Source organism: Mya arenaria, chromosome 8, assembly GCF_026914265.1.
Source record: "Mya arenaria isolate MELC-2E11 chromosome 8, ASM2691426v1".
In the NCBI taxonomy this organism is placed as follows: Eukaryota; Metazoa; Mollusca; class Bivalvia; order Myida; family Myidae; genus Mya; species Mya arenaria.
Window position 1 is genome coordinate 61,108,088 of NC_069129.1, and position 21,900 is coordinate 61,129,987.

At 34.4% G+C, this 21,900-nt stretch overlaps 1 protein-coding gene across 1 annotated transcript; it reads left to right on the top strand.

Moving 5' to 3' along the window:
- The first annotated feature begins 705 nt into the window (after positions 1–705).
- LOC128244422 (CBY1-interacting BAR domain-containing protein 2-like) lies at positions 706–21,078 on the top strand. Its single transcript, XM_052962430.1, has 9 exons — positions 706–1,244; positions 10,220–10,335; positions 10,580–10,704; positions 10,950–11,018; positions 11,263–11,445; positions 14,957–15,061; positions 15,293–15,406; positions 16,597–16,824; positions 17,699–21,078. The coding sequence occupies exons 1-9, from the start codon at positions 1,129–1,131 to the stop codon at positions 17,786–17,788; spliced, it is 1,146 nt and encodes a 381-aa protein (XP_052818390.1). The 5' UTR covers positions 706–1,128; the 3' UTR covers positions 17,789–21,078.
- Positions 21,079–21,900: the final 822 nt, after the last annotated feature.

The window sequence follows — 21,900 nt, forward strand, 5'->3', positions numbered from 1 at the left end:
AAGACTACTACGCGATCTATTTGCAGCGGACTTAAACGTACCACTTTTTTAGTATGTAAACCGTCCAATTTTGAAAAAAATGGCCGAGGAGTTCCGAATGGAACGAGTCCTTCTCAATCTTTAAGAATTCACTTCGGGTCATCTAACTGACTTAGAATACAACCTCATTGGCTGATACATTCTCGACGCAAAATCTGACGCAGGGAGTGTGTATCGGATGATAGGCAGTGGGCGGATCTTTACACATGCGCGAAAGTTAAAATTCTTAATGATTAAGTCTACTACTTAATGGTTGCCTGTCTGCAATCTCATTGAAAATGTAGGTTGTAATCTAAGAGATAATAAGTACATTGACAGCTAGGCACACAACTCTGGTTTTAATAAGAGTAGAGTTATGTCCCTTTAGAATAAAAAAAAAACATCATAGAAAGAAGTGGAATATATATTTAAAAGAAAAATACAACATACGAGCGTTGACGTTGGGGCCACTCAATTAAAATGATCTTCTTCAAAGGAGGAAATAAAGAATTGTAGTTCAATCCTATTTGTTATCGAAAAAGAAGAACCGTAATTTTGCTCCAGGAAAACCGAGCAGCAGTTTCATAGTAGCTTATGTTGCTATTGTTAATATATGTCAAACCGCTAGATTATAAATAATTCTTCGTTTAAATAAAGCAATAATGCAAACAAACTTCTGAAAGATCTCCAAGGACCGCAGATCGATAATGGATAGATCGCTTTTGTTAGCTCGCTGTAAACCTTATCAAGTATTTTCATAAATGTTGTGTTTATCAAAAAGATAAAATATCCTGAAATTTGAATATTCAGTTTACAAATTATAAAAAGTGCAATCGTGTTCGAACTGAAATGGAATGGATAGATAAAAAGGAAAGCATGTTAAGGAAGTAACATCAGTTACGAACATGATTTAATTGTAATTTTAACAGTCTTAAGTCATAAGTACGTTGGGTATACTTGTATCAGAGAAAAAGTTTTATCGACTTTAATTGTGTCAATAGGTAAAATTCAACGTATTAAGTACGGGTTGAGACGTGCAATACTTTCAACAGAAGGGATATACAGGTGGCGTCGGTGGTGCTATAGGCTAGGAATACCGACGGTGCCGACATGGCGAGTAGCAGCCGGTCCCAGCTGTTTGCGGTAGGCAGCGGCGGTGGGGGAGATGGCGGCGGTATCGACACGATGAGCAGCACAACCAGCCTCCCCGCAGACATGAAGGAACTGTAAGTACACTTCCGATCCGTGATTCTTATGGGCGTCATATTCTTTCAATATGGGCGTTGAGGGATGAAACGTGTTATCATCTACCCGGATATTCCAAATACAAATCTAATAAAAAGAGGCATGACGTACATGTATACATGAAGTTAGGTTTGTCATTGGCCCAAGACTGCTTTAGAATACATAGGTATACTATTTCTCTTCTACAGCAATTCATAGCTCAGAATAATATGGTTCGTATTGACAAATACTATGTCAAAAATACATGTAACAAAATACGAGATACAAGAAAATTTATGCCACGTCGGATATACATAAATTACACTAGCTCGCAGAGTTATTCTCCGACAAAATGAAAATCAAATAACATATCAATATTAATGCATCAAAGACTGACATGGAAGATAACAAATAAATGCATTCAAATAAGATTAAAGTCAGAGTATTAGCAAAATAGTTAAGACTTAGAATATTATCGTTTTAAATGATTATAAATACATCGATTCTAGATAAAATTATAAACATATGAGAAATATTTAATTACCACTGTTGACAAGGAGGTATGTTTATTAATACTATAATTACAAGATTATTCAGGCGATGCTTATGTCTGATTTTATTATGGGAAAAAAAGTTTTAGCTAACAGAATCCAAAAATTGAAAAAAAACACTAAAATACCAAAGGGAGCACAAACACATGGTATTACAGACATACCATAGGAAAATATGACAAATGAAAAGAAAGACGCACTTATAGAAAAAAAGTTGAGCATGCTAAAACTACATTTATAAATAGAGATTAGAGGCAAAGGTTTAAGTAACTTTTAAGACATTTACACACTCTTGTATACAACACTTCCAGAACAAAACAACATTAAATTTAGAGCAGTCTAAAATACAAAATAATTATTTGAAAATTAAGATACATATTTCGCCCAAAGGGCTCAAGAACTGCTTATCATCATTGAACTACTAATTGATAGGTTTCACTGTAAAGCCCGCCTTCAGTTCCGCGCGCACAGGACTTGGACACAATTTCAAAGGCGTCATTTCCGAAATACACGTACAAATAGGCGTGTTTAAAAAAAGTTTAATTATATTATTTAATGACTTATATAATTCCATTTTAAGGCATATCATAAATTAACAAAAATGTGTTTTAGTCCCAGTAAGTATTTCACATAGTGACCACAAAAAGTGACTCATGATAACCGTTGGTGCTCACTCTCGGTTAAGTATATTACGATCTCACACTGCATAATCCAGATCCTACTGCAGTACCCGGCAATAAAAACAACAAAAACAACACAGACGTTATTTTCAAATAAAACTTTCACTTAAAGAAATAGGAAAACAATGTTATTGGAAATTTATGGGTAGGTATACACCTTACAGCAAGATTTAGAAAAATATACACATAATTATTTTGGCGTGGCCTTACTGGTATTTTGACCAGTTTGGCTTGCGGACGTTATAAATAAAGATCGCTCTCCGAAAGGAGGGGAATACAGACAACTGTCAAGTTGAGGCTGGTTACAGGTTGTAAACAAACATTTATAACCTGTTTAAACAGATTTAAATGACAACAAAAGTCTAAAATTGAGTAAACCAGATAAAGCGATGTAAGTTCGTTTTGGTCCATTGCGTTTTTTTTTTATTTTAATGTTCCAATTATATGATGATATGTAACCAAACTGCTTCTGTCATTGTTATTAAAACTCCGACAGAAGTCAGAATATTTCCTTTTCTCTTCTTTTGCTTTTGACAATAAAGTGCTTTTTAAGCTTGACCCAAGTCATCGTTATTTAGTGTTTGTCCCAAAAAATGATGTTAAGTGAGAGAATAAGTTATGTCCAAAAAGCATTTTCAACAGTAAACATCCTATCTTGAAACTCACGTAGTCTAAAATAATAGACGTGTTATACAGGATTCTTATAATATCTAACGTCTAAACAGGTTTGTGCAAAAACGGGGGTTTTGAAAAAATATTGAAATTCTATTTACATAAGTATTTTATGTTTGAAATAAATAATAAAGGTGTATATTCATATTTTACCATGTAAATGCAAATATAGACAACAATTATGCCAATCATAACAACTCGGCCCTCGCCTGCAAGCTTCGAGATAGACCTCATATAAACAATCGTAACAACTCGGTCATCCGGTTCTGATTGTTGTTAAACTGTGAACCACAGCCTTACAGGTGCCCCTCATGTATATATCATAGACAGTATGAAATGATAAAAACACATCAAACTCATAATAATTTGTTTGATATTTATTTTTCTGTGTTCGGAACTTACATAACATAACATTATCTGGTAATATTTGTTGTTTTTATGATACTTTATAGACGCAATATGGTTTAACCCGTAATCCCGATCGGAATAACTACCCACTTGTAACAATTTTTATGTGAAGAATATGCCATATCAAAAATCATAAAAAAATCCGTCAAAATACAATTATTTGGACTAAAACTCATGATCAAGAGAGCTGCTAAAGGCCACGCATACGCAAAGTTTAACAGATTCCTGCACTGAATAATGATTTACTTGTACGATTAGAATTATAACACAGTACATACCCAGATAAGCCACGTTATGGCAATGAAAGGGTGTCTGAATGCAAGCTCAGCTCTTGAAGTGATTTCTGCACTGCTACTGACATCCCTGACAGGTCAACATGAAATACTGTCTTTGTTTAATTTATTTACTATAAAGATGAATTAACAGAATTATTATATTTGTAACAGTAATGCCAGGCAAGGATCAAGCCAGTCAGTTGATGGGGACATCAGGAAATGGTTTAATATGAGTGTTCCCATCTAGATCCTGTCCAGACAAGTGTTTAATATGGGCAGAAAAAATGATTGTGTTTACTACACCAGGATTAGAATCTAGCTGTATTATGCATTTGTATATTTTATGAGTTGTTTTAGTACTAACAAACAAAATGACAAAACACACTTTCCAAATCTATGTGAACATATATATGAAGATTTTTTTTTATTTGACAGCATAAATGTTTAACCTCTCAAGTCACAAGTATTTTAGCACAAACATATTATACATCCAACACCTTTGTCAGCTTTTATCATTTATTACATTGCGGACTAAAGGTCCTCAACTTAACCTCCAAAATCAAGATTGTCTGTCGGAAACCTTATACACATAAAATAATTATAATCTTGAGATTGAAATGCTGCAATAAGCCAATGACAAAGCGGAACCATTATGTGATGTCATTAGTAGTGCACTTGCATCCATTGCCAATGCTTGAATCAATGATGTGCTTTATTTTTATTCTGAAATATATTTACTATTGGAATTTTGCGAGCTTAGGCAAAAGTCACTCTCAATATTTAAATTGCACTCGCATTTTGCAAGTATGCAAGTCCAAATTTGAACCCTGTACACAAACTTTGCCACATACATGTCCAATCACACCAAGGAAAAATTATTATAAAGTAGGATTAGGCACAATTTTAAAGTTCTCAACAGGGTGAAGAGAAATGACACATATATGTAGATGGGATATTTTATTAACGGTAGCATTATGAACAACCAGTATTCAGATAAAAAAACTCCTGTGAATGAAAACAACAGAAACAGTTATAGAGTATGCAGTGCTCCAGCCAGGATTTGAAAAGGGCAGGGTGGAGTTTTGAAAAGGGCAAGCTACATGAGTCTTGTAGGGGCAATTGGGGGAGGGGTCCACCCCTGTCACAAGTTGTTGTTTTTTTTTTTTTTTTTTTTTTGGGGGGGGGGGGTCTCCCCCTATAATTTGTTTTGTTTTCATACTGTACTCAATTAAAATCATTTTCCATGATTTCCAGACTTGAACAAAATGGTGTTTTTTCTCAAAATTTAGAAGGGTGTATTTGAATAGTAGTATGATTGTACTTGTTTGGAATCTTCTTTAGTGCAATGTCAGATATTTTTCAAAAAAAAAACATGTAAAATAAAGAAAAAAACAAAGACAGGTAAACATTTGAAGCAATCAAATAAATAAATACACAAAAAAACAAATATGTAGGGGACGAAACTTAGTTTGGTACGATCTGGATTGGGTACGAATGTTACATTCAGCCTGTCTGTTATTTAATTGTCTTTGGTAAAATAATGTTTAATATGCTAATGTTTTAGAATAAAATGACAATAAAAATCACTGCCCTTGCTTAAAAAATCACTTATAAAACATAAAACATTGATAAATTAACTCTGAAATTTGTTCTGACAAAATGGCGGTTTCGGCGATTTTTGATATGATCGTAGACATGATAGGTAAAAGCTACATAAAGCATCAACATATATTTGTGGGAAACAAAGAAATTGTCATCATGAATATTTTACAAGTAAGCTTTCAAAACATTTACTGAAAAAGTGACGTATTTGATTGTGTTAGCGCCACCTTTGTTATGTTTAATTCGGCAGTGACCGTCTGCTTCAAATCAACAATGTTTAAATGGCGAGTCTCGTCTGTACAATATAATTAACAATTATTTTAAAAGATTTAATTGTGCTTGACAACTTTTTTCACCATCCCTTCGCATTTTCTATCGCATTTTACGAACTTTCATCATTGAATGAACGAATTCTCAATGTATATTCTGATTGGCTGACATTCAATAGCTCCGCCTCCTGCCGATGTTTCCCTATTTGGCTCTTCTTAATTATTGGATTAAAAGATGACCGATTATGAATACACAGGTCGTCTGCTCACTACACATATACACAATTACCTGTCATATGACTTGGACAAGGCACATTGGAAGATGAAAGGGTAGTGCGGCATATTTTAAGCAGTCAATGTGGGCATGGTGACACCTAGCGGGAACACTGAATTGTCATAAGTATTACGTAATTTGTCTCAATTATAACAGCGGATTAAGGGCTGCCAATCTTTTGCAATGATTTCAATAGTAAAAAGGGCACTTACAGGATAATTGGTGCTATTAGAGCATTTGTGAAAAGGGCACTACTCAAAAAAAGGGCAGGGCGGTCAGAAAAGGGGCACGGGCGCTGCGCCATTGAAAAACGGGCTAGCTGGAGCACTGGTATGTATGTATTTCTTTAGACCTTGCGGTCAAGGATAACCGGTCAAAGTGCAAGCACTTATTTCCAACGGGGTCCTTTGTTTTTGCTGAAGGGACAGCACGCTGAAGAGAAAGTGGTGAGATACAAGGGAGTCCGGGTGCGATACCCTTGCTCTTTTTCGAAGAGACCCCTTGGTTCTTTTACATGCTCGGTGTAAAGCACCGATACAAGGGTTCAACTTTCCTGGGTTAAACCAGTACTGAGTACACCACTTTTCCAAGCACTACCCTTTAAATGCCTAACCACTAGGCCACGGAGACGCATAAGTAGAGGACTAGGACACATAAAGATATAAAATAAACAATGACTAAAGAGAAACAAAAGGTTGTGGTTGGCAGTGGGGCATATTGTTATAAATAATTTGTGATCATGAGACCAGTGTGTAGAATCACAGAGATTACTTTGTTCTTAAAATTCACCTTTTATATACTCAAAATTTTAGTCGTGTGTTTTTATATTGCATGAAAGGGTGAAATATAGGAAATAGGTTTAACTTTTACAATGGTATCGGCAGAGTCAGCTGCAGCATCAGCAAAATCTGGACTGCATTAATTTAGATATTTATTGTCCAATCATGATGAAACTTGGTGACAGTGAATATGTACATAATGTCGCAGGCAAGTTCAATCCAGGGGTAAATTGCATCAGTATCTCATGTGTAATGCACCATTAATGATAAATATAGTAGGGTTATGTATTTTTCAGAAAATAACTTACGTATTTATAATTCAATCATGAGAAACATTTGTGTATGTGGACAAATGTTTTGATAATTTTCAATTCTGCGATCAATCACCTTAGTTACTCCATAGTTAATCCCCCATTTTGCACCAGTCAAATGTAACCATGGCCGCCAAAGGTCCGGGGGTATAAAGGGGATAGCCAGGGATAGGTCCATGTTTTTACCTACCAGGTGGCCCCGCAGTGCCGGGTGTGTGCAGTAATTTTGTCTTCGCGCCAAAAATAGCGGGGGATGGGCCTTACCCAGGGTCCCTGGGGTGTGGGGGCATTTGGTGGGGATTTTACCCGGAGTTGGCTAGACCAAATGCCAAAGTCCCCACTTTTTCCCGGACCTGGGGGGGGGGGGGGGGGGGCATGGTTACAATTGACTGGTGCATTACATGAACAATAGTAGGTTTATTCCTGCTGTAGACAATCCCATAAGTATTTATCATCCAATCAGGGCAAGGCATTGTTTGATCAAGTTTGATCACTTACGGTAGATAATTCACACAAGCTTTACCAGAGTTATGCCCCTTCCATATCAAAATACAATTGACTTACTTATTTTTAGGTATAATTTACTACAACCCAAAACAAACAAACATGAAGATCCAGCATGTTTAACAAAAAAATATTAAATAAGAGAATAAAAAATGAGTATTTAATTTGGTATTCAAACTTTATCTTTCTCAGTTTCATAAAAGTCATATGTATACCTATCATGTGTTTGTCAATTATTTAGTTGATAGATTAATCTATTATCCAATGCACTTCCAAATTGTCATCCATGTTAACAAATGAAAACAAAACAGACAATATATATTTAAAATGTATGTTACTGGAAGCAATAATATTATTGCAACCCCAACAAATAAGAGAACAGGCAAGTGTACACCTTTGTACAATCAAGAAACTGTATCTCACTAAAGTCAATATTGGCTCCAGGTAAGCCATGAATATTTGATGCATTTATATTTTTCCCCATATCTAGCAAGCTTATGGCACCTTGCCTGCTTTTCTATTGTTGCTGAAGATAAAATCAATGCATTTTCACAACAAGGAGAGTGATATAACAACTCTTTGTAGGAAGAATAATTATACAATATTTCAAAATTTACTATATGTGATGTTACATACACACATTCATATTTTGTTTTGTTACTGTATCATTATGTTACAACTGACAACTGACATATAAAAGCATTAATACAGGCAACATAGTAATCAGTTTGACAAAAAATGTTCTAAATGACTTTAACACTGGAGCATAGTGACTTTCAATCTTTTTGCAAGCAAATTACATGTACATGTACAAAAGATTAAGGAAAACAATCTCATTCTTTGAGTGTATAGCTACACTGAAGACTTATGTTGAAACAACAACAACATTTTTTGTTTGTTCTATGGCTCATTTTGATGAAATTCTAATGTACCCCACAATATATGTACTTTGATGTTTCTTTTTTCATGATTATAGTAAATGTATTTTTGGAATCGCCAATCAAGTAAGAATCTATTCTATTAACTTTCTGCTGGTATTGTTTTCCATTAATTACATTATCTAGACTTGTGCCTGCTGTGGTTATTGATGTTATGTCAAGGTATTGAAGGTTCGGGGAAAAATTAGCCAGTTTAAGGATGATCCATTCAAGACGTATTGTGAAATTCTTTGCTGAAGCTTCGATGAGGAATAAGTGCTTTTACTGTGTGTTATTTAAACAAAAATACACATTTAGTTTAAGGATTAACTGAAATAATGCTTTCGATGAAGATGTTAATTAATGGTTTGAGTTCTCAGTGTCTGCAGCCAATTATATGAAACTGATTCGATTGGTTAATAATAATTATTGGATAAATATTGACAAATCAATAACGATTTTGCTAACTTTGACCAATCCAAAGAAATAACCAGTTTTATACAATTGGCTGCTGATCTCTTTCTTTAATAAACTCGAAGACTACTAATGAGATGAGTTTCAACTTACTCTTTGGCTTTATCTTTGACCATTGACACTTCCTGGCATAAACAAGAATTGAGCAGAAATGTCTGAACTGAGAAAGACAAAGACCAGGAGTCTGATTAAGGAGGAGAGTCTTGACATTGATGGCATTTTGCAGGACTCTTTCAGTGACGTGCAAGGCTCAGAAGATAGTCACTCTCATAGAAGGTCAGGGAAAGGTGTAAAGAAGAAATTAAGGCATGCTTTTGGTAAACAAGTAGAAAATTCATGTAAGAGCATATCAGATTTTGACAGTGAAAGTGATATAAGCACAAGTATTTCTGGAAAACAGCTGGCTGGTTTGAACAAGACAGAATCCAAGTATGACCAACATAATCAATGTACCAAAGGCCTGGAAAGCAAAAGGGTTGATGAAGCCTTACAAATGAGAAGAAAAATGGGAAAACACACAGTTGAAAAAGATAATGTATCTGAATTTTCTGACCTAAGCAGTATCAGTGGAACCACCTCACAGTCTGGAAGACGAAGAAAAACTAATAAATCCAGGGCACAGACAGATCTTGGCAGTGAAAATGGGAAACCACATTCAAGAGAAAAAGGAAGAGAAACTACACCTGATGGAAATGACACCAGTTACAGTGACATGTCAGCTTGTAGTGCAGGATCAGAGAAGAAAAAGAAAAGGAAAAATAAAGTTAAAATTATAACAGAAGAAGAGGTAGTAAGGGATCTAGAAGAGAAAACTAAGAAGAAAATATCATTTAACAGTAACATAAAAGAAATAGAGGAGGAAGAAGAGGAAGCAAGTGGCAGTAGAGGAGCGGCAGGTGAACATGTGGAGGATAATACAGAGGATGCTTCTAATTTGGACAGCAATGACGTTTCAGATAAACATGAAGACAGCCTTACAAAGGAGGATTCTGGGCTTATTCCACTGTGTGTTTATTATAATACTCCCCAACTTTTGTCCTTCCTTTAACTGGGAATAGAACACACAATATATATAAAAGAACTAATGAATCATTGCCTCCGTACATATATGCTTGTGTTACGATTCAGTCAAAAGGTCAAACAGGCTTATTAGCCTTCTATTTTCATATACCAATTGGCCAATTTACGAATATATTTAACTGAATCTTGTATCATTACTTCCCACTATGTATGTACCAATTTTGTTCCTGATTGTTTGCAGGGAGAACCAGGTCAAGTTTTGCCAGGAGCGGGCGACCGTCGTGGAGAAGAGTTACGGCAGCTTCTGCGACACCCTTGCCTCCATCACACGAAAAATTGCCCGCATGAGAGACAAAGGTTTGTTGACATGGATTGTCAGCATAAAAACACTTTAAAGCATAGCATATTCAATTCCTAAGCATAATGTGAACAGTTTCCATCACACTCAAGATTGCCCGCTTGAGAAAAAGAGGTGCATGGGAGTATAAGATTATTTTTTATACAGAAAAGGTGCAAATAATAGTTTCAAACGCACCAGAGTCAAAAGAACTTTAAATGTTTAATTGTTTAACTTAATAAAACCTTTCATGATCTTATCCAGGAGACCTCTTGTCGAAGCAAGTGTTGGAGTTTGCAGAGAAGGAGAAGATCAGCGTGTCCACAAGCAAGCACATGAAGGACTTTGCCCGCAACCTAGCCACCATACAAGACTACAGGGAAGCAGAGGTATGATAATGAATGAATGGGGTGGGGGTAGATTGTAGGGGGGAGGGGGTGTGCAGGTTTTAATGCCTATGAGTATGGAATTGTTGATTTTATGAAGCAAATTGTTGCTTTTTTGTATCATGATGTAACATAAAGGCACTTTCCTAATGACGTTTTCTAAGATCATTTTTTATATTATGTGATTTATTGTATATTATTTTTAATTATCAAAATTATTTTTAATGATCAAAACCTTCTTGTTGCAGATTCACAGACTTGAGAGCAAAGTAATCAAGCCTCTGAGTTCATATGGCGGCAGGTGTAAAACCATCAAGGTATTCTCACATTGAGCATTCTGTCTGTTCCAAAGGATACATGCCTTTTCCAAGATCAGTAAGATTTGATTGACAGTTTTCCATAATTTTGTTATTTGTAAAATTCAGTACAAAGCTCAATGCTCTTGCCCCATTTTTGGCGATCAGAAATTGATACTAGTTGTTTTGTTTGTGTGTTTGGTATTTTTTAACTCTTAATCTTATTTAAAACATCTATTCTAACTGTTTTTTCCTCCCTTTGTAGCAAGTGATAAAACGAGAACAGGGTGCCATAGCTCGAGAGGTAAAACAGCGTAAAAACTTGGACAAGGTGCGCTCAAAGAAGACAGGGGACAACCATGCAATTGTATCCTTTCATACTGTGTTATTTTGGAAGTTATCTGCTGATGTGATAAACCAAGTGTTTGAATACTTGAAGGATGTTTTTGTATAAGTTTTTTTACAAGAATGCACAAGTCTGACCTCTATGGTTGAATCGCCGCTTTGTCCTTCCTTTTGTCCATCCTCATGTCTGTCTTTCACTTTCTTGTTCGAAGAATAACTTAAAAACTACTGTTGGGATTTCAAAAGACTCTTGATACGTAGAAGCCAATTTGTACAAAGTGCAGTGTGCAATAACAATTATCGTTACTTCAGTCATTGCTGTATTATAAATCTCCTCCTTTCACTTGTATAGTATGCATTAATAAGGTAATTTAATGCAATTTGGAATATAGATAGATATAAGTGAGAGGAAGTGCAGTGTGCAAAAGCAATACCCTACCTTCAATATTTACTGAATCTCCCCTTTACCATTTTCTTGTTGTTGTGGGTGTTGTCTGGGGCATAACTCAAGAAGTCTTTGATGTATAGACTTCAAACATCATATAGAAATACTTTTCATTATTATGGATACTTTTTTGGAAGCCATTGAGGTAAGTTTTCCAAACCACATACCGTACACAGAAATCTCTTATTAAGGAGGAGTGAAGTGGACATGCACCATAACTCTGTTCGGTTATTTTAACAATAATAGCATTTTTTCTTTTCCATACTTTTTTTTTTGTTTAGAGCACTATACTTGGGACTTTCCCTGATTTTGTATCAAACATTGAAAATTCTTTTGTTATTATTAAATTTTGGCGTGGGATATAGCTTCTTGTTCTAATATTAAGACATTAATGCAAGACTTGGTAGAAATGTCAAGCTGACATGTAGAGTGTATGTTCTAGCTTCATGCCTTGAAGATCAAGGTCGCACTTAGGGGACAAAGGCCATTTTTTGTACTGATGAAAGAATTTCAAAATAACTTGGTACAACTATTAAACACATTAAGCTGCAAGGTAAGAGTTAGTGTTAGGTTACCTCACTGTCCTCACATCTAGATTAAGCTCACACTTAAATTTTAAGTAGTAACTTTCTAAACATTCATTGATTACTTTTCAAATAGGATGGACTTGTGCTTACCACATCAATATGAAAGACTGGTTTTATAACCACCATTATAACCACCCACTTGGATTTTGAATGCTTCTGCTTCTGTCCACAGCCAACTTCTTTGCCATATATATAATGCACCAGTCAATTATAACCACAGCCCCCCCAGGTCCGGGAGTATACCATGGATAGCTGGGAAAATGGGCTTTCAGGTAGCCCCGCAGTGCCGGGTGAATGTGGTGGTTTTGTCTTCGCTTTAAATATAGCGGGGAATGGGCCTTACCTAGGGTCCCTGGGGTGCGGGGAGTTTAGCCGGGGTTGGCTGGACCGAAAGTCAAAGTCCCCGCTATTCCCCGGACCTGGGGGGGGGGCGTGGTTACAATTGACTGGTGCATAAGTTGTAGTTTAAACAACAATTTATTGGTAATATGTTCCAATTATGTTGGGGAGCATTCATCATTTCCAATGTAAGCCTTGTTTATTGAAGTTTCGAACAGTTTTAAGATAGCTTATAGGATGGCTTTATTTTTTGCATATCTTAAAAATGTATGAACATATTCTAATATTGTGAATATACTTTTAAATCATTATCCTTAACTCTGTATCAGTCTGCGGTAAGTTGACTATCCAGCCAGTGGGACGGAGGTTTTTGGTGTGAAGCTATTTTGGCTTTAGTGTGTTTCTTTAACTGAATTTGAAGCTTTCGCTTTATAACTTCAAATGCAAATCTTAAGTATATAGCTTGATTTTAGCTTTTATTTAGTTTTCTTGTGCATTTCTAACTTTTTTTATTAAATCTTGTAGCGGTTTGACAATTAACACACTTGTGAAAACTGTGTTCCTCATATTAGAAGAGTTACATCAAGCATAAGATTTCACACATAGTTTCACTGTTGGTTTATAACATACATGTAATCAATGATACGTATACAGTTGGTGATTTATGTCCCTTGATTTAACTCTTTCCCACAGGATGCAGAGGTAAATTGTAGATAACCCTTGGTGTTGATGTGAACATATTCATTATAACATCCATGTATATTAATGTAATGCTCCGTTTGGTTGGTTCTCTCTATCCATACTTTCATGTGTTATTTTGGTTTTGTATCATTATCCAGATAATTCTGAAAGACATTTCTCACTTTTACGAATGAATGTTGTTTAGTGATCACTTAATAATCATTTTGTCTCATTTGATTTTGAAAGAAAGAAAGACAGTCAAGGTATATTAATAGCTTTTGTGTCGTCGCTGCCGTTGCTATGGTGTCAACCTTTTATCTTTGCCATTTAAGTGTTCAAAATATTCACATGAAAATTGTACACATGTTGCAAAAGGTATTCACTTCTCACCTAGGCGACCTGGGTTCGATTCCCGGCCTGGGTATATGTGAGTTTGGTTTGTGGTCACCAAGCCGGACAAGTGGGTTTTCTCTGGATACTCCAGTTTCCCCCACAACACAAGACCACACTCTCGTGTAAAATCGGGCCAACGAGAGTGATTAATATAATGTTGTAATAACTTTTCTTACAATTGTTTTAAAATAAATAAGTTTTAACTAAACGAAAAGGTATTTTGCTTAAGTCTTACAAGGCCCAAGACTGGCTTTAATAAATCACTAGTTATGCCCCTCCATTAAAAAGCAAGAGCAGGTGAGCGTTTGAGTCCTCTTTCCGTGCTCTTGCTGATCACCAACAACACAAACAGTGCCTGATGGATATTTGTTACATTAAATTCACATAAAAATCAAGGGTGAAAAACAATTTAACAATATTTGAATAAAAACAATGTATATAGGGTTTGATTATAAATTTTATTAAAGCTTTACTCTCACAGATTGAACGTTTTGACAACTTTTTTTATTTTTTTGTCTTGGAAGGAGCCAGTTTTTGCGAAAGTGCATGGAAACCAATTATATAAGACTGCTGACAAAAAATTAGATCAAATATTTTTATATTCAGGTTCAAAAAATAATGTTTTATGCATTTTTCTTAAACCGTTAGTAACGGTTTAAGCCATAAAACATTGATTTTCCACTGGAAATATGAATATCTGCAATCTGATCTTTTGTCAACAATCTTATATCATTGGTTTGCAGATATTTATGCAAAAATTTGCACGGTAAATCTGTGAGAGTGCAGCTTTAAAAGAAAAATCACTGTTTTAAGAATACTTAAGTATTTCGATATATATTATACCAACATTCTATGCAACTTCACAATCATAAGTTATTTTAACAATCATGATTTATTTGTAAGGTATTTTAAAGATGACAAATTCCAAATAGATGACAAATTCCAAATTTAAGAACTATATTATATGAAATCTTTTTCAGACAATCACAAGAATGGACACATTTGTATTGTCATTAAGTTAATATATAGACTTAGCCGAGTAAATAATTACTTAATTCCAAAATAACTGGGGGAAATGGGTAATGATTTATGGTAAGGTCCATATCTATAACTCTTGTTTCAAATTTGCCAATGTCAGTATAGTAATGTAGCTTGTATGTAACCTGCAGGCAGAGACAGAGCTGATGAAGGCACAGACAGACGCTTCCATTGGCAGTCAGGCCCTTGCCAAACAGATGAGGGAGTTTGAGAAAGAAAAACTACATGATCTCAAGGTGCGGCAGATGAGTTAGGTGTCAAATAGGTGTATTTCATTGAATATCAGATTCTGCCTCTTAGAATTACAGAAAAAATGACTTTTGGTACAAAGTATGTCACTAGGCAGGCAAGTTTTCAATGAACTGGTTTAATATAAGGGAAAATGAGTGTCTTGTAGTTTATGACTTCTATACTTAAGCTAAACAATAAAATATCTGATGAGGAATATTGCTTTGTTTTTCTTGCAGCATGTCTTGGCAGACTTTGTGAGTGTGGAGATGGTGTTTCACACCAAGGCCATAGAATACTACTCCCAGTGCTTCGACAGTCTTGCCAGCATCGATGAGGAGGACGATCTGGAGGTGGGTGGGGAAATATTCTGGGAAACAGTGGGGAAATATTACAGGAAATAGTGGGGAATAATTGAGACCATAGAGCACTTCTCCCAGTGATTGTTTTATCTTACCTGCATAGATGGAGGAATGATCTGGGTGGGAAACAGTGCGGTATAGTTTAGAAAATAGTGATTTCAAATCTAGTATATGATCCTGGAAATAGCAGGGAAAAACAAAGTCAGTAGAATACTATTTCGAGTACTTGAAGAGCTATGTGTTTTACACTATGGAGGGCATCCTTTTGCATGTTGATGTTAACTTTAAAAGATAGGTTCATGATTTTCACAGAATTATGTTGACATACTGGTTTATGGACAAGGTTGGTTGTACTCCAGTAATTTGGGGAACAAGCTTACAAACAGGGACATTTTTAATTGCAACTTGTGAGTTCAATACATATATTATACAATTACTTTATTACTTTAAATGTTTTAAAATGCTTCAGGCATAGTTATACATGCATGGGTAGTGACTGTTTCCTGAAATTTTAATTCCCTGACAAAAGGGATGTCTATACATGTTTAGGGCTTTTTAAGGCTTAAATAATCTAAACACAAATTTTACAAATAATTTGCTTAAGCTCATTTTTAAAGTTGCTGTAAAAGAGTTGTCTTTGCTGTGAGTTTATTCCCCAAATTGCCATATTCATGATAAGCATGTATTTATAGTTTGATAGTCAATACACTACTAAATCTAGAGCAAAAGCATCTTTTATTTCTAGCCATATTTATAAATTAAAATTGCACAGTTTCCTCATGTTTAGTGTTAATTTTAGTCGCAAAGAATTAAGTTATGGCAGAAGTTTGGACCTCTGTAAAGCTTGTAGCTTAAAAAGGTAAGAAGGTGTGATTAGTATTGGCTATCTGCTGTAGATGCTATGAGTTGAACATGTTTGGTGTGCAGGAGTTACAATAACCAACTAGGTTTGCTTGCCTTGATTAAGATTTTGAAAAAAAGAGCATAAAACTGGATAAAATTCAGAATAATTTTTGGCAATAATATCATGTTATTGGTGTAAAGTTATTGTTAAATAAAGTTTCTTATAAGAAATATTTCGGCTTTTCTCTGATCCAATCCAGTTTTATGCAAACGGCCATACTAGGTTAATGTAGCAAAGCCTGGCTAACACTTCAGTGTAGTTGTGTGTGTCCCCGCAGGAGTTTTCCCGGAAGCTGAACCTGACGCAAGGTCACTCCTCAACAGTGGCCCTGCCGGAGGATATGCAGGTGCCTGAGGGAACCATCGGGTCCATGGGCTCCACGTTTCTCTCAACTACAGGCCTCCAATCCTCTGAGTACACGTCCACAGGAGACTCGTACACATACACATACGGGGACTCAACAATGTCCACCGGAGAAAAACGAGTACGCATTCAAACTGTAGGTGTAAGTCTGCATAGATTGTGTAACTGTAGATGTGCTTCCCTAGATATATATATATATACAAATGTTAATATAACATGCACTTTTTATTTTATTATTATTTGTTCACTGTTATAATTCTGGTTTAAAAATCCATATTCAAATTTAATTTATGATAAAAAAAAATAATGTGTTGCAAGTATTTAAACAATATGTCTCAATATACTTAGGCGATTATGAAATATCAATTCATTTCTTTATTTGAATCATGACTTCACTGTTGTCGATCACATTTTTAATGTATTTCTATGTTTGCCTACGAAGGTGAAATGTAAGTTATGTGTGATGAATATGCGCTTGTAGATGTTTACTTTGCTGATGAACCTTTATTCTGTAACTTTACAGTTTGTTTAAACTATATACTATGACCTTAGATTTTGAAACACAGTCATTGCTCAACAATGTTAATTAATGCATCATTTAGATTGTGTTTTTTATATATTAAAAGTTACACATTTTGATAGACCTACTGATACTTTTAACCTTATTGTTACACAGTTTTATACCACAGTCGAACCCTGTTGACTCGAACTCCCAGGAAATCCCGGCGAATATACTTCGAGCGTCGGAAACCTCGAGCCAAACGGGATTGTTAACCTTCAGTTTAAATAAATCGGTCCTCTAAATCAAGTTCGAGCCAACGAGGGGTTCGAGCCAAGCGAGTTCGAGCCAACGGGTTTCGACTGCATATGAGATTTGAGTTATTATTAATTGCTGAGTTAAAAAAACAGCTTCAAATACTTCAATGTTATTTAAAAAAATTAGTCTGTAAAATGATTTATTGTAAAACAATTATGTAAGAATCAAGGGTGATTTAATTTCAGATTGTATTTTTCAGAAATCAGCAATGTATCAAGGTGTTGATGATGACGACGACGATGACGACGATGATGATGAAGATGATGATGATGAGGATGATGAAAACTAAGCAATTATTTTGTATATTATGATAATTTATACTATAAATAATTTTCTAGTATCAGGAATGTTGTCAGGAATCATGTTTATTGATCAAACAAATACATTTAATAAAAGGTTTTGCTGTATTAAAGATGGCTGAGATTGGAGTGTGATCCTGGGAATATTTTAATTGTAATTCTTGTTTATACAGACACATGTAAGACGAGTGTTTTCATTTCATTGAAGTTTTTACAAAAAAAGTTACTGGTAATATTAAACTGTTTGGTGATTTGGTTTTAAAAAAAAGTGATTTTTTAAAAAGAGACAAATTTGAGTTTTATCTCAGTACTTTCAGTTTGCAAATGAACTTAGCATTTCAAGGTTTTGAAGCCTTGAAAAACCATGGCATTAACAGAAACGACCACCACTGTGAGAGACTGGCATATAGTTAAAAGTGGCGTTTAAGTCACTGCCATGTTGTGGGCTGTCAACCATATTGGTTGCACATCTAATGTTCGGTGTAGTCCGGCAGTTCAAATAAAGAAGTTCTGCACATGATACTTTTACACATCCTTTACTTGCGGTCATTTGATGTTACCAAAACCGAAATTGTTCAGAAGTCAATCTTCCATTTTGGGTGGATCAACTTTGCCACTATTTAATGCTTCAAAACCTTGAAATGCTACATCCATTTGCAAACAGTATTAACACAAGTCCCAGCAGGCTATCACAAAAATAGACAAATACATGAGTTTTATAGCCATTATGTTTGTGTGTAGTAAATGTCTAGTCCGCCTCCTAGATGCTCTAATTTTATTTATTATTGTTGCCATGACATCCAGTCAGGGGTTCTTTCATTCTGCAGCCATGGAATATTGTCTCCAGTTTATTTATTTACTGTTACATTGTATATCTGTTGTTTTAAGATATCAAACATTTGATTGTCTGTGATATATTCATTGCTGTGGCATTAGTATTTTAAACCATTGCTTTATTGTAGTGTTATAGTTGATGATGAAGCGATTTTCGAGTACAATCGATAAATCGTAGCTGACAATGTAATGTCGGCGACAATCGATAGTGGTTGTCGAAAAAATCAATGTCCCTAATGTTACTTCCGGTAATAACGTATCTTTTTGTAATGCGGTAACTTAAATGTACTTGATGCGGTGTGCATCATTTTGCATCTGATAAATTTGGTTTGTTGTTATATTCCTTCGTGAAGTTATTAAAGTCATTACAAGTTCATGGACATTTATTAACTGCTCCAATAAGCATGACTATGGTATCATACTAACTGACTCCAGGTTGAAGCATTTAAATGATCATGATGATACTATGTATAAACAATGTATTCCCAAATTATATTACAAACTTTGATTATGGTCCGATAGTAAATCAAAATGCTTGGTTTGATTAGATTAGATTATTGATAGCAAATGGAGTCCGATTTTCACACACTAGTTATAGTTATTAATTAGCACATAGAAGTCCTTTAAGCTTTTATAATATCTCGATTAATAAACAACAACATATTTCTCAATCTTCAGAAATGTAATTTTGTTCATTATTTTGCTAAACATGATTTGTTTTGTAGTCATTATGGTATTAAGATTTCACAGTCCTTGAAATTCTTAAATTTAACAGGAAGAGAAAGGAATAAGAAAAGATAAAACTTAAGTTTGAACTTGTTGGGTGTGGAGACATGTCATGATTAAAGTTTCTAATAATTGAGTGTTGAATTTTCTAAAACTCCAATTCCCTTTGTTCTTTCCTTTAGGGTGTGTATACATTTTCTTGTTTTGTAATGCAAAAATTTAGAGAAATTTTTATTTGATTATGGATAAAATCATGTTAAAATGTTGAGTTATATACTCTCTCATATTCTAGAAATAAAAATGAATTTGAAAGATTTATAAATATTGATAGTAACTGTTGTTATTTAGAATTAATAGACAAATTGCTTTTAGTATCTTTATAAGAAAATTTTAAATGACAATCAGTTAGTCATTACATTTCTTTTTAAACAGCGTGGAGTTTGCAAACACAATATATGACCCTCTTCATCTCTGTCTTGAGTGACATTATTGTGGACATTAGTTTTTTGACAGGCATTCATACTGGCCCTATTTATTTCGATTTTATGATGATATTGCTGTTGACATTAGTTGTATATAGAGCCATTATGACTCTATATATATTAGTTTTGTAGGGTCATTATTTGAGACATTACTTGTCCGACAGACCCACTGACTCTTTGCATAGATTTTGTAGTGACATTGTTGTGGCCATCACACGTCCAAAAGACCCACTTACCGGTACTCTATATATAGATTTTGGAGTGACATTGTTTTAGACATTAGTTGTCCGACAGACCCACAGACTCTTTATATAGATTTCGAAGTGACATTGTTTTAGACATTAGTTGTCAGACAGACCAACTGACTCTTTATATAGATCTTGTAGTGACATTGTTTTAGACATTAGTTGTCAGACAGACACACCGACTCTGTATATAGATTTTGTAGTGACAATGTTGTGGACATAAGTTGTCTGACAGACATACCTACCACCAATATCTCCACTGTGTAGGGACATTGTTGTAGCAATACATTGCTGTCTAACTCATGTAGTAAGGTATCACTGCCAGATACTCATCTCCATTTTTGATTTGATTGTTTCATGCAAGTACAGGTTTAGAAGAATTTGGATGGTTTCTTTTTTCCACAAGTGATATGTTCAAAATGACAACTATAAACATTCCAATTATGTAAAATGGATTAGTTTGACTGAAAAAATGCCGGAATAATGTTGCTAAGTGGCATATTAAGTGAATACTTAATATCATTTTTGATCATGCTATACAGTTGTTCATTGATGGTCAATTAATGTTAATTGACATGTATGTGTTACAAAATATGTAACACTCATTCATAAACAAATATTTTTTCAAAAAAATGAGACATATATATATATATTTTTATTATTTTGGGATTTTTTATTGACAGATAAAACATAAGGTAACCACATAAACAATAAACTACTGTGCATATACAGTGACCCATTTTTCATTGTTGTTGCATTTCTTTAACATTTCACTGTGCATTGGTTGGAATATCAGCTTGAATATCAGCTTCTGTTAAAACTAATACAATTACATTATAAAAATTTGTATATTTCTGTGATTATTGTTATTTATTATTGCTTTGCAATAAAGGTTTTTTTTTTAGTTTGCTATTTTGTGGATAGTGATAGCCTTATTTTGCCAAAGACTGAATGTGATAGATATTATATTTATGAGAATAAATCATGAAATATTATAAATTTATGACCATTTTACTTTACCATGTACACAATGAAAAAACTTGAATCATTCTAGTTATTACTGGGATCTATAATAACTTGATGGTATTCTCATGGCAGTGTGATTTTGACCAACAAACTATGTGTGTTTAATACTGAGATTTTAGCTCAAGAGTTTAACATGAAAGGATGTTGCTCACTGTCCTTTATTGGTGGCACCCAGTCTTCCCTCATGGAGACCAGTATGATCAGTCTTTTACCTTGACAGAATTAAATGCTAAAGTCTGTCACATATTTCTCTTGTTTTAATTTTAAAGTAGTGTTATAAATACATGTACAATCACACTACATAGAAAATTATGTGGCAGTTGAAACCTAAAATTACTTCAATTTAACAAAATTCCTCAACTTTTGTCAAATTCATGGCTCATGCAAGTAAGAAACTATACACAAATCTGTGTCAAGGATTAGTGCAGAGGTATTATCCATTCCTTTAATGGCTTGAATCTCACCCCATGTGACTGTTACTTTTAAGCAGATATCAAATGTGTATAACCTTTAGTTTGCTCTCTATCCAGAAGGTCATGGTCGAACATATATTGTATAAAAAAAGAAATGAGATTGTTCTGGTTGGAAGGCCAGAATAATCTGACCAACCGACAGTGCCCCCTGGTTGGTGTTGCCATTAAAAAGAACACAAGAAATAACAAACATACATATATATTCTTACTTTTATTGCAACATTAACTAATCATTTTGCAATTACTCTACATGCAAATGTTTATACGTACATATAGTTTAATAGTAAATATTATCACATTTCTTTAGGCACATTTA

Bases quoted from the DNA above. Each gene is read 5' to 3' on its own strand.
- LOC128244422 (XM_052962430.1), top strand. From the start codon at position 1,129: ATGGCGAGTAGCAGCCGGTCCCAGCTGTTTGCGGTAGGCAGCGGCGGT. The intron at 10,336-10,579 runs GTTTGTTGACAT...GATCTTATCCAG, and splicing joins TGCCCGCATGAGAGACAAAG to GAGACCTCTTGTCGAAGCAA. The intron at 16,825-17,698 runs GTAAGTCTGCAT...TGTATTTTTCAG, and splicing joins TACGCATTCAAACTGTAGGT to AAATCAGCAATGTATCAAGG.